The 13,758-nt window shown below is 39.3% G+C and overlaps 1 protein-coding gene across 1 annotated transcript; it reads right to left on the bottom strand.

The window, feature by feature from the left end:
- Positions 1–539: 539 nt before the first annotated feature.
- LOC103958782 (gamma-tubulin complex component 3) lies at positions 540–3,880 on the bottom strand. The gene is made up of 3 exons (XM_048576500.1): positions 1,455–3,880; positions 876–1,330; positions 540–780 (listed from the first exon to the last, which is right to left on the bottom strand). The coding sequence occupies exons 1-2, from the start codon at positions 3,725–3,727 to the stop codon at positions 1,036–1,038; spliced, it is 2,568 nt and encodes an 855-aa protein (XP_048432457.1). The 5' UTR covers positions 3,728–3,880; the 3' UTR covers positions 540–780; positions 876–1,035.
- Positions 3,881–13,758: the final 9,878 nt, after the last annotated feature.

Below are 13,758 nucleotides of genomic sequence, written 5' to 3'. Positions count from 1 at the left end.
TCATTTAAAAACCATTAAATTTGGAGACCATTATGAACAATTATCTAACAAATAAAATAATATTCTCGTTATGGAGCAGCAATCAAATGATTTGCACGAAGAAATGTTGTCACATTGTCATTGAATAAAGAATGATTCATCATCGTTAATGTAAGAATCAAGCAATACCCCTTTTTTCGCCAACATTTGAAGTAAGAATCATTCTAAATTAGTCATACTGCACTTTTAACATCTGAAGTCCAACATTTGAAGTAACTACGACTACGAGCAAGGATTGGACACGAACAACTGTCTCTAGCAAAATACTTCATGCACAAGGATTGGAAATTTTTCGAATTCGTTTGAACGATTTGAACATAATGACGGGTTTTTACACGATTGCTAAACAGATTATCATCTGATATAGCCAACATTCTGGCTCCACACAGAACGATCAACAATGTTAAAGCCACCTAAAGAGTTTCCAACAAGAACGACATCAGTTTATACATATAGCTAACATCGAAAACAAAATAGTAGGCAAGCGAGGGATATGAGGATGCATAAAGTACGCGCCTGTTATCTATCATTCAATCTAATCCAGAACTATGATACAGTACAGACATACAAGCTCTAATGAGACACCTCCCAAAAAAGACTCACCCGAAAAACAAAACTTGAAAAATATCAGCTACGATACGTGTACACAATCAAATCCCACACCCTGATCTACTGATGCAATATACCTTCAAGTCAACTGTAAATCTTCCACACATGCCATCAGAAAGAAGCAAACATCATCTGAAAATATAAGACAAGGAAATCGTACATTAGTCCTCAGAAAAATGTCAAATGCAATTACAACAGTCATGAAGGAGCTAAGGCTTTCCACTTACCTAACAATCAGCAAAATAAAGTGATTTGGTTGGTCCCGTCAGCCAGCTGCAGCTGATTGTCAACCAGATGAGCAGAGACGACTAATGAACGAAAAATTAGTTTGATCATGTCACGAATTCCGATCGCATTTGCTTCAACTCGTATGGACTAGCTTGTTTTCTACGTACTAGGACGCAACTGGCTATAAAACTCAGTGAAGTCAAGCCGAAACAGGAGGAACTTTAAATCAACATGTTGTTGCATGGGTAACTTGGAAATAAAATCCTCAAGCAATGATGAATATTCTTTTGATAGTGTGTCTAAATCTTGTCCCATATTCCGAAGAAATTCACCAGCACGTTGTGTGAGGGCTTTCCTGCCTTCACTAATCCAGGATCCAGGCTCTGAGGACCTATCATTTGATCGCTTTTTAGTTTTACTCTTGTCTCGAGAGGGTAAAGAGGATTCCATGGTTCTGCAATAAACAATCTGAGACATTAGTTTATCAATAAAAGAAAACATAAGAAAAACAAAAGAAACAAGAAATGAGATAGCAGTTTTTTGGTTCACAAACAGTGATCATAGAAAAAGAATAGTACCTTGCTTGCAACTCATTAATCCCTTCAGACAATCGATCTGCATGACTTCGGAATTTCAGTATAAGATCAAACAAGGCAAAGAGTGAATTGTAAAGGGTTTGGGACCGTTCTCCAAGGAGAGATTTCTCCACAATTGAATGGAGGTACTTTTCATGTGCAGCAAGTAGATCATCAAGGTCCTTGGCCACCTCCATTTCGTCCAAGAAATGGGACCAGGACACCTCCAAGACTTCAAACATGATATAGTACTGCAAGTTTGAGACAAAATGATTCATTTCATCCCAAAGAACCTGGCATCGTCTGAGAGTTGAAAGTAACTGCAACTTAACTGCATGGGGAAGCTTCATAAATGAACGAGAGGTGATACAATTTGGCTTCATTGTCTTCCAAATACCAATAAGGGCATGCTCTACTCGCCGAAGCTTCCACAAGAAATTAAAAATTCTTAAATACTTTGTCATCACAGACTCTGTAAAAACAGTATCTAAAGGAACCCTTGCATCATATTCCAATGAAAACACATCCCAGCCCCTATCTCCGGTTCCATGTGGCATCATCTTTACCTTCAACCTATCCAATATGTCACGATCATCATACTGAGCATTAGATGCTCGGATTGCAGTTTCAAGCAATCCAGCTAGCTGAAAAGAGCTTATAGTGTTAGCAGGTTCAGAGAGCTCAGGCCCAACAATATCCATTAGATACTGAACAAAGTCACCCTGTCCAAGGAGTAAATACCGCTTTATTGCAAGACAGTGCTCCTTGAACTTATACTGGTTGTAAATAACATCCAACAAATGCTTATCAACTCTCTTTGCTGCTCCATCCACCAAAGACTCAAGAGCATCACTTTCACCATATCCAAGACCCCATCTTCTTGTCGTGGTACCAGCAGCAGCTGCAGCTTCTGTTGCAGCATCAGCCCAACCACGATCCTCACAACAGACACGAAGGAAATTGATTGACTTGCCTGTCCTCAGGATGCGTTGAGCAAGAGATTGTGAAATAAAAGAAGGAAGCATTCCGGCATGGAGCATGTAACCCTCCCTCCAAAGGGACTCAGCTTTCACTGGCTGGCCCACTACAAAGAATTCTGCAAAAACATCCTCTAACTCCCCTTCCAAAACCCAACTCCTCACCATCTCAAATAGAGGAGAACACACCCTCCGAAGTAAACGTCCCATGAACTCGTGCACCAATGGGTCACCATGCTGGGCATGCAAATGAATAGCCCCAGCCATTGCCCCACCTCTTAAGACCCTACATTTATCAACCAAAACAGCCATCAACCGCATTTTCACCATTGGCTCGGCAAACCAAACAGACAACCTCCTCAGCGAAAGATAATTCCCTGAGCTCGCTGTCTCTGAAACCAAAGGAATCGGATTCATCGACTGTGCTTCAAGCACTGCCAACAACTTATAATAATCGGAGAGCTCATCTTGCAATGCAGCACAAAAGGCCTGCCCGACGGTTCCAACGTCTTCAGATGGAAACCCATCCATACTCTCTGAAATATACCCTTTAACCTTCCTAAACAACCACCCCAATTCACAAAGCTTCCGAACCATAATGCGGGTTGCTCTAGGCACCTTAATCAGATCAGATAAAGCATAACCATCAGCACTACTATCAAACTTCACATACTTTCCATCAATTCCTTGGCAGGCATACAACACATCTCTCACCAAAACCTCTTCAGAAACTTCATTCTCTTCTTTAATCAAATTCACATACTCCCTAAACGCAATTTCGCGAAGATTTTCCGGGTCTTTAGAAACCAACAAAACCCCATTATTCCAACCCTTTTCCTTATTTCCCCTACCCACCAAAACCCTCGATTCCTTCCCCGATTCGGCATCATTAAACCCCAAATTCGGCAACAAAACCGAAGAATCCAACTGTGTCTTGCCATTTTTCCGATCCTCCGATATAATTTTAAGCAAATAAACGACTGCCCATTTGTTATTTACACTCCCCGGTCCGGTTTTCGACGCGAATTTGGTATAAAGGTCGGCAAAAGTGAGAGCTTGCGAGGACTTACCTTGAGTGGCGAGGCGGCGCTTGGTGGACTCGGCTATGGCGGCGGCGTCGGGAGCCACGGACGGATTTAATCGGCTGGAGATCAACCGGAAAGCGTAGCGAAGCGAGCTCTGGAATTCCGGGGTGTTTGGAGTCGGTGGGTGAGATTCAGAATTGGGGTTTTGGGAGCGGAGGCGGATGACGAGCTCTTTGATCAGATCTGCAACTTTTTGCTGGTCTTCTTCCTCCATTGGTGAGAGAGGAAGGTCGAAGTGGGAAGGGGAGAGTGGGGATCTTGCGAGTGTGGGAGTGATTTGGAGAAGGTGAGACTGTTGAGTGTGACTGCAGGGTTTTTGATTTGTTGGGCGCGGAAATGGGGTTTTCTTCTTTTTCGTTTTATTATCGAAAGACACCCTCTTCTTTTTGGGAAAACATAAGTGCACCATCATCATGAAGACGAATACAAAACTAATTATTATTAAGAATTTTAACGAAAAATTTTCGATACTATTTATTTTAACGAAAAAATATATTTTTATACTAAAAAGTCAATTTTGGTACTATTTATTTTACCCTTTATTTTGTCTTTATCGTTAAAACTCAAAATTTTCAAACAATTTTTATTAGTTTTCCTATAATTCTTTCACATTTTTAACAATTCCCAACTAAAACAACAATGTTATGATTTTTCTAGAATTATTAACTAAAAAAAATTTCTCTAATACTTTGTTTTGCTAGAAAAGCAAATATAGGTCCTGGATTTTGTGGTCAACACTAGTTATAAAATTTGCAAGAAAATTTATTTCATGGTAGATATGAGTCTAGAAAATTCGAGTAAATCGTAAGCCTATGCAGTCAATGATAAGCTTCGAGTCACCTTCAAGGATCCCTTTGGCCATTGCAAACTTCAAGGCATCTCTTATGCCTTGCCCTCTTCTTCTTGAACCGTTGGAGATGTTTGTTTGGGTTGGAGAGCAAATTTAAGGCCCTTACCTTTATATTGCACCAACAGGTGAAGATGCTCTTAAAGCAAATGTCTTTGTCAAAAATAATATGCAATAAGATAAGCAAAAGAATACAAGTTAACACATAAGAGGGAGTATCATAAAAGCCCCATGCTTTTTCTTCATTGGAACACCCTCTAAAAGATTGGTTAAACTCTATGTGGATATGGATAGAGAGTAGGAAATGGTCACTTAATATTATCACAGCATACGGCGTTAAGAATTCTTTTAGACCTTGACAAGCTGGGTTTTGTGTTAAATTCGGACCAAGTGTGATTCTCCAATGCTAAAATTTTGGAGTATCTTTTTAGGATTGCAGCTAGCTTAAATTTTTCTATGTACAATGTCACATGTAACCTCCTGAAAAGGGGGAACAATGTTCATGTTTTATCAGCTTCCAACTAGAAAGGCAAGTCCTTGCCATTGCTCCAAGGAAATTGGGTTTAGTAAATGTTTTTATAGAGGAAAGGAACTACATGTTTAGACCATCTTCAACTTTAGAGTTAAAATCTAAAATTTAGGTTTTAGACTAACCCAATCCTTCTCCAATGGTTGGGCCTAAAATAAGTTTTGGGTTAAAACACAAAATTTGGGCAAATTTAACTCATAATTCCGTCCAAGGTTAAAATAATGGCCCACCTTAATTTTAATTTTAAAATTAAATACATTGAATTCAAATGCTGAGATCGAATATGATCAAATATAATAGTAGAAAAAAGATCTAACGACCCAAAATTAAATCCAATAGCTAAAACAATTTATAAATTATTTAAATCAAAATTCACCCAAAAACTCTATAAATACATGTTTCATGGGGTCGGTTTAATGAATTTTCAACTTTTATCGGAATCTAAATATTTTTAGGTTAAAATGTTCATAAAATAAATTATGATAATCTACATTAATTTATTTTGAAAAAATGTTACCAAAAAAAAATTATCCTAAATTCATTCTTTAATAATCTAAGGTTAAAATTTTGTGACACACTCCGACCCGGAATGTCCAATAGGACTCCCCTCCGAATCGAGCTGTGCTGGCCGACACCTGGAAGGTGACGAAGCCATAAAGTGTAGTGATGTGGAAAATGTGAATAAATTTAAACCTAAAAGTACCTAAAGACAAGAGTGCGCTGTGAGCGGGAATGAACTCATTTCACACGCGACGTCAGAGTATAAGTAAAGTACAGTAATGTGGGTAAGGATCATACCCTTAGAGGTAGCCACATATACTGAGATTTTCCAAGAATCATCGTCGATACGAACTTTCAGTAACTAAAACCTGGAGAGGTGAAAAACAAGGGTGAGTGGGTCTGAAAATAAAGTTTTAATAAAAACCTTTTGAAAATGTTATAACCTTTCGCTGTAAAACCCGTATAATTTTCCGAAAAATAATAATACATACATATATATAAATCAGGCTTAAGAGCAATGAAAGTCAAAGTATGTGCCATGTCAAGTATCTCAATAATAAATATGTAAGTCAAGTGCTGTGAATCAATATAAAATGATATGTCAGCCGAAGTCACCTAACGTAACCTATACGGCTGAACCTATAGTTCATTAACCAATTCCTGCACATGAGTCGGAACCAACTAATGTGGTTTGTACGATAGGCTGGGTGTAAATAGATACGCTCAAGTGCTATGATCATGTGAAAGCTGTGCGAAGTATCGCAAGTCACCTACGAGTCGGAACCACCTAATGTGGTCTGTACGACAGGCTGGCACTTGCCTTGGATCCAAGGTGAGCGTGTGGTGCGGGAGGTGAACGATCATGTGAAGGCTAGGCCTTGGCCTCTAGCGGAGTACTAACACCGGGGTGCAGGATAATGAGCATTAAATGCATCTATATATAACCATACACATTGCATTCACTATCATCAATATGCACTTACCTGAAGCTTACCTGGGCGTCCGCAGTGTTATGCAATAATATGCATATCTATACTAATGCATATACTAAAATGTAATGCAATTGACATGGCATTTAAAAACGTAAATCCATTTTAAACCATTTTTAGGAAAATGGAAAACACGTATATATACGTATATATAGAAAACCGAAAGCCCACTCACCTGGAGTCTGCGCTACAACTCCCTAGCACAAAAATTAAGGCGTCACGAACGATCGGCGCCTAGAACAATTATCAAATCATGTCTTATAATTCTTATCAATATAACATGTAACTTATATATCCTATTCGGAAAGATCCATAAGTCGGATTCCCAATCCGTAAGTTTCTAATATCCTCAAATATTATGTACTATAACATATCAAAGTTTAGTGACGATCCAATGGTCGAATCGATGATTGCTATAATAATCGAGTGGCAGACCTTAATGGAACTAGGTTCAAACGACGGAAATTAGTCAATCGGACTTTACATACGAAATTGGAGAATCAAATTTAACCTAGGAATGTTAGGGGATGCCTCTGCCCACGCGCCTCCGCAGGTGGCGGTCGCCCATCCCGACTCGCCGGAAAATTCAACTATTTCTAAAAATTCTCAAACTTCACAGAAATGAAGATCTCAATGAGGAGAGCAACTTTCATACCTGTGACCAAGGCCAATTTGGCCGGGAAAAGCCCCAATTTCACAAAAACACGTCGGCACCCTGGAAATGAGTAGTTCTTGATTCAACTCCAAACAAACACTGATGCCTCAACCAATGCGTGGGCTTTGTTCCAGACCTCAGGGGGAGTCTAATGGTGGTAATAATTGCAAGAACATATTTCAGATTTGGTGGATCTCGGCCACGGGTCTCACGGCACCCACGGGCTCCTTTCTTCCCAATTCTGAACCTAATCTCCTCAAATTTGATATAGAAATGGTAGAAGAAAGGTCTATATGATGGTTGGGAGTGGTAAATCTACCCAATCCATCGGAAAAATGATGAATTTCGCTGGAGAAACCTATGGGTCGCAGCCGGGTTTGCGAGTTAAAGGGAATCCAGTTTGGTTCCCTTTTTCTTCCTCTTTTCTCCTTTCCTTCCTTTCTCTCTTCTCTGATTGGTAACTCTCTCATCTCTCATTTCCTCATTGGTCCGTTTCCCCCCTCCTTTCTCTCATTTATCTTCCATCTGCACCGATATCTCTCTTTTCTTTTAATCTGGGCCATACACATGGCTTTCCAGATTTTGCTCCAAAAATCTGGAGCTTTCTTGAACTTTATTAATTTACTAAAATGCCCCTAACTTAAAAAGTTAATATCTCCTTCGTTATAATTCCAAACTGCACTCCGTTTGCGCTTACGCGTCCGTAACGACGAGTACTACGAAGATACACCAAGAAAATGAATCTTACATAACTCGACAAGGCGGTCAACAAAAGTCAATGCATTTGCCTTGAAGGGCATTTTCAAAATTTCACATTTAAAAATTTATAGACTGTAACTTTTGGGGACGGGTTGTTACATTTTAACCTATAACCATTGGAATAGAAAAATTGTTTCTATGTTAAAACTTAAAAAAAATTTAGTACATCGATATTTTTACACTAGGGGGAAGTTCAGCTAAGCTACACAATGGGTAGCCTAATTTGGTATGAGATTTGAACCTAAGATCTCTCACCTTCAAAAGAAGAGGAATACCACCAAACTGTAGTATTGAGTGGCACAAATTTAGGTTTTAACCCCAAGTATTAGAGTTGGTCCTAGCACTGAAGGTTGCTGATGCACAAAATCAGTGAAGACTTTGGAACAACATAAAATGTCAAGTTTGTGACCTTCGCTCAGTTGCTTCGGTCGCCTAGTGATGCTAATGTGTAAAGAGATAGAGATAGGGAAGCAAACACAAGATGTACATGGTTCACCCTAAGTCTGGCTATGTCCACTGAGTAAAGGAGTTTTCATTAATAGTGAAGAGTTTACACAAATACACAAGTTTAAGCATAATCATCATTAGTAGGTTCTAATGACCAGTTTAAGTACAATAATGACATTCGGGATCAATTGTAGGAGAATGGTCTTCTTTTATAATTGAGGAGAGTCTCTGGCTTTCGTCCGCGATCGATGTGGGACTCTAGGAGCTTTATTTTGATGTTGACACGTGTCGTGCTGTGATTGGCCTCTCGGTTTGAAGGAGACTGTTATGCTTCGACATGAACCCCTTAGTGGATCTTGAAGATATGACGTTGACCAGTGCTTGGTAGTTTCGGAATTGGTCAAGTATGGTATAAACAGTGCTCCCCTAGGTTCCTGAGTGAGGAAAATTTCTCGGTTGGGGACTTGTAAAAATTCAAGTCACTGCGTAATCACGAAATTTCTAAGCACCGGAATGTAATAGCATATAGTGGGAGTCCCCTAAGTCTCCAAGCGAGGAGAGTTGCCGAATGAGGTGTCTTGCTAGTAGCCAATTTGTCAAAATAACAAAGTTTCACCTTTTTTCTTTTCTAAGTGAATAACAAAGTTTCATCTTTTTTCTTTTTTAAGTGGTAGCCCAAAACTCCTTTCTCATATGTTTTTTATTTATGAAGGTTGTTAGGCCCAAAGAAGAGGAGGCCCACACCCACTTTCATTGTTGGTAGCCCTTCTCTCTTTTTTATTAGTTTTTGTGTGTGTGTGTGTAGGTTTACTGTAGATTTTGGTTCTAGATCTTTTGTTTGGGCACATAGCTTGAATAGTTGAAGTTATTCTAGGACACCATAAATTGATTTTGCTTCATACTATCTTGATTGAGAGTGTGTGAAGCTTTCTACATGTTGTAGTGTTGAAGCCTTTTTGGTTAAGGCTTTGTAGGTGAAAATTTTTGGTTGAAGCTTTGGAGGTGAAGCTTTTTGGTTGTCACTTTGTAGGTGAAGCTTTTAGGTTGAAGCTTTGTGGGTGAAACTTTTTGGTTGAAGCTTTGTAGGTGAAACTTTTAGGTTGAAACTTTGTAGGTGAAGCTTTTTGGTTAGGCACATAGCTTGAATAGTTGAACCTAATCGTTGGGCACCATAAATTTATTTTGTTTCACACCATCTTGATCACAAGAATGTGTGAAGTTTTTCACATTTGTACTTGCCTCCTATGTGTTGAAGCTTTTGTTGGGCACCATAAATTGATTTTGCTTCACACAATCTTGATCAAAAGTGTGAAGCTTTTTACATTTGTAGTTGTCTCCTATGTGTTGAAGCTTTGTTGGCCTTCTCCTCATGTCATAATTAATAATTATAAAAAAAAATAATCATTAATTAATTAATTTCGGATTTTTTTGGTAGATTTTTTTTTTTTTTTTTTTTTGAATCAGGGACAAGAAAATGTGGGAGAGACAACATATATAGATTTTGCTTCCACACTCTTGAGCAACAGTGTGCGAGGCAAGCCACACATTGTAGTAGTTGAAGGTTTAGAGGAACCATATAAATTGATTTTGCTTCGCACAGCCTTGTTCAAGAGTGTGCGAAGCTTTCTACGAGTTGTAGTGTTTGCATTGTTACAGAGGGGAAATTTCTAGAGCAGATGCAAGAGGGCTGAAGAGCTTGATCTTTGTATACCATGCATTGAAGCCTTTGTTGGCTTGTAATAAGGCTTTGTTGATGATTATAACCCTTGTTGGTCATAAGTGCTCCCCTAGTTGGGTTGAGTTAAGCTTGCTTATCCACTTTTTGAGCTGTAAGGCTTGAGGGTTTTTGATTATTTGTTATTGCTAAAAGTTCACATGTACAAGTTGTACCACTCCTTATCTAATTGGTGGGAAGAATGGTGAGTTGCTGAGGTAAAAATGTTTATTAATAGTACTAGTTGTACTCTTCATCGCCTGGTTGGTGATACAAAGGTGAGTTCCTTCATCACCTAGTTGGTGATAAGAGTGGCAGGTTGCCGTATGATATTAGAGTACGGGTTGTACTTTTCATCACCTGGTTGGTGATACGAAAATGAGTTCCTTCATCACTTGGTTGGTGAGAATAAGGGCAAGGTGCCGAGGCACATTGTAGCAAGTGCCGAATGACAAAAAGTATGTTGACACCCTTTCGAAGCTTAGTTGGCTTATGTATGAATGTGTTGAAATGTATGATTTTTATGTTAATTGACATGAGTGATGCTTATGAATGTTTTGCTATGCATGAAGGAATTCATGTTTTCGATATGTGAACCACGTTGGTTGTACCACTTAGTTTCACTTACTTTGTGTCAAAGTACACATGTTGAATTTCTGAGTGAGAGCATAAAAGTAGGTTAGTGTAGACCAAGTGTTCCAGTGTTGGGAATGTAAATGACTCAGACGAAGTTGTTTGAATTCCCTCTTCATTAAATATTTGCCAAATGGCTTGTGTTACAAAAGATCTCAAACGGTTAAGGGTTAAAACATTTGTAATGTGTATGCCTTCTTATAATAGCATTTCCTTCAACACCTAGTCCCCCACTTTGAAAGAGTGAGGCTTGACCCCATGGTCATAATAGTTGAAGGTACGTTCACCGCTGGTTGTCTTGATACGAACCTTTATCCCTCTTGTTGTAATGAGCTTGTTGAGAGTAAAAATCATTCCTCTTACCAAGAGACGAATACGTTTGATGACTTAGCAAGTAGCTAAATGAGGCAGGAGAGGATGCAATGGGTGTCTGAATGGCCAAAACCTCCTCACTTGGTAGAACTTAACTTCCACTCCTCACTTGTTGATAGGGGTTAACCATATGAGGGTTTCCTTGGTATGTCCTTGCCTTGGCAAATGCATGATTGTAAACTTGCATCATCACCTAAAAGTAAGTCTTCCAAGTGTTAACATTGATCATGTACTTGAAGAAGTATTCATGCATACGTACCGTGAAGGCCATGAGTGTTGTTTTATCATCTGCCTTAGTGTAGTAAGAGTACTTATGGCTGAAGCGACCGACATATTCACCTAATGACTCGTTCGATTTCTGACTAATGGTGTATAACTCATCAGCGGCGTGTAAGCAATCAGCTTGGAAGATGTGTTGAGCCATGAAAAGTCTTCTTAGCTGAATGAAAGAATCCACAATATTAGGTTAAAGACAACAATACCAATTGAGAGCTTTACTAAAGAGAGTTGAGGGGAATGTGAGACATCGTTCCTCATCATTGTGTCTTCGGTATGCCACGGTAGATTCGAAGAAGTGGATATGCTCAATTGGATCTTTCGTCCCAGTATATGATTGTAAGCCAAGCTTCTGTTTAGTTTTCCTTGTAGAGGGGTGCAAATGATCCTCCTTGTTAGAGGGCTTGGCCTTGGCTAATTCCAGTCAGGTATTTTGGCCTGACACTCGGCCGTCAGCCTATTCATTTCTTCGAGGAGCTGCAAGATAAATGGGTCATGAGTGAAGTCAGGCACCATTAGAACTTTCCTTCGTACGCTTCCCTCATTTTTTGGAAGTATGGAAGTTTGGTCAAAAGCATGTGGCCTTTCCCTGGACTCACCGTACTCGTTTCCAGGACATGTCCATTAGAAGTCCTTCGAGTCTCCTACACCTTCTTGTCCCTCCAAGGCTTGTCATTATTTTCCTGAATTAGAGGCTGACCTACGTTGTGGTAGGGGACTGAGCCCTTTGATGACCTTTGGATCTTTGATCTTTGAGCTTATGTGGATGGGGTTTTCTTGACGCTGCCTCAAGAAGTCTCGATAATCATGATAAACAGCCTTCGATCCTTCCACTCCTTCGGCAATGAGGTCTCCCTCCACTTCTCCTACTTCGGGTCGAAGTAGTTGGGTTGAGAGAAGTCTCGCGTAGACCAACACATTGATAGGTAGTTCACTGCTCATTAGAAGCAATCATGTTGAAGACCGATGACCCTTCATGTTAGGGGGCACCCAGGTAATGGTTAGTATCCACATGGGCAATGGGCTCGTGAGATTCAGTCTACCTATCCTCATGAAGCATCTTGAAGAGTTTCTCATATTGTTCATGGATGATCTTATTCTTTATTGTTATCTTATTGTTTTGAGCCTCAAGCTCTTCAACCTTAGCTTGAAGAGCAAACTTCTTTCTTTCCTTCCTTCGTTGTCTCACACTAGGCACAAGGGAGGTGTCATTCTGCGTGTTGTAGCTTCCTTCGCTTCTTATGTTAGAGAGGGATGCCTAATCAAAAGAGAGTATGAATGATGGAAACCAACTTGACAAAGCTGGAAAGAGTAGGAATAAGTGTCGTTCCCACAAACGTCACCAAATGTTGATGCACAAAATCAGTGAAGACTTTGGAACAACGTAAAGTGTCAAGTTTGTGACTTTCGCTCAGTTGCTTCGGTCTCCTAGTGATGATAATGTGTAAATAGATAGATATAGGGAAACAAACATAAGATGTATGTGGTTCACCCTAAGTTTGGCTATGTTCACGGAGTAAAGAAGTTCTCATCAATAGTGAAGGGTTTAAACAAATACACAAGTTTAAGCATACTCATCATTAGTAGGTTCTGATGACCAGTTTAAGTACAATAATGACATTCGGGATCAATTGTAGGAGAATGATATTCTTTTATAGTTGAGGAAAGTCTCTGGCTTTCGTCGGCGGTCGATGTGGGACTCTAGGAGCTTTATTCTGACGTTCACACGTGTCGTGATGTGATTGGCCTCCTGGTTTGAGGGAAACTCTTGTGCTTCAGCATGGGTGCTTTGGCAGGAACCCCTTAGTGGACCATTGAAGGTATGACGTTAACCAGTGCTTGGTTGTTTCAGAAATGGTCAAAGTATGGTACAAACAAAGGTAAACTTTTAATTTATTTTTTATTTTTTAAGGTAAATCACATTTTGCTCGCTTGTGGGTTAATGCCCATATAAGCCCAAGAACACTAATGATCCAACAAATCCAAAGACAAAAAGTCTAACAAACAAAGCCCACCATAAGAATGACAATGCAACCCAAAAAAAATGAGGGGAAAGGAAGAAGCCTGTGAAACAAAATGCTACATTTTTCACTCTTCTATTTTTTTTTTTTTGAACAAACGTTATTATCTATACTGAAGGGGGTAGGGGAGCGAGCCAAGTCTCACAATGGGCCATTCATAATAATATGGTTCAAATTCGCGTTTAGCAAGAATCGAACCTAAGATCTCTTACTTATAAGTGAAATAGAATACAACTAGACCGTAGAACTAACTGACTTCTAGTTTAGGTTCAATTACCTTTTGGTCTGAACCTATGAAAATTTTACGAACACTTTTAAAGCACTTTAATTTGTGAATTCTTACACTATTGGCTTTTTTACTGAAAATTTGTTATATGCATTAAACCACAAGGGTGATTTACTCTATATCCTTTTGCAAACTCGGCTTAACCAAGTTAAATAGAGCAATGCGACTCACTCTCTGCATCACAATTCAAATTCCTATTATTAAAATAGTCAACTT

The sequence above is a fragment of a genome, unplaced genomic scaffold (assembly GCF_019419815.1).
Source record: "Pyrus x bretschneideri cultivar Hongxiangsu unplaced genomic scaffold, Pyrus_bretschneideri_v1 Contig9, whole genome shotgun sequence".
In the NCBI taxonomy this organism is placed as follows: domain Eukaryota; kingdom Viridiplantae; phylum Streptophyta; class Magnoliopsida; order Rosales; family Rosaceae; genus Pyrus; species Pyrus x bretschneideri.
The sequence above is the reverse complement of the archived record's forward strand: the minus strand, read 5'-3'. Positions and strand labels throughout refer to the sequence as shown.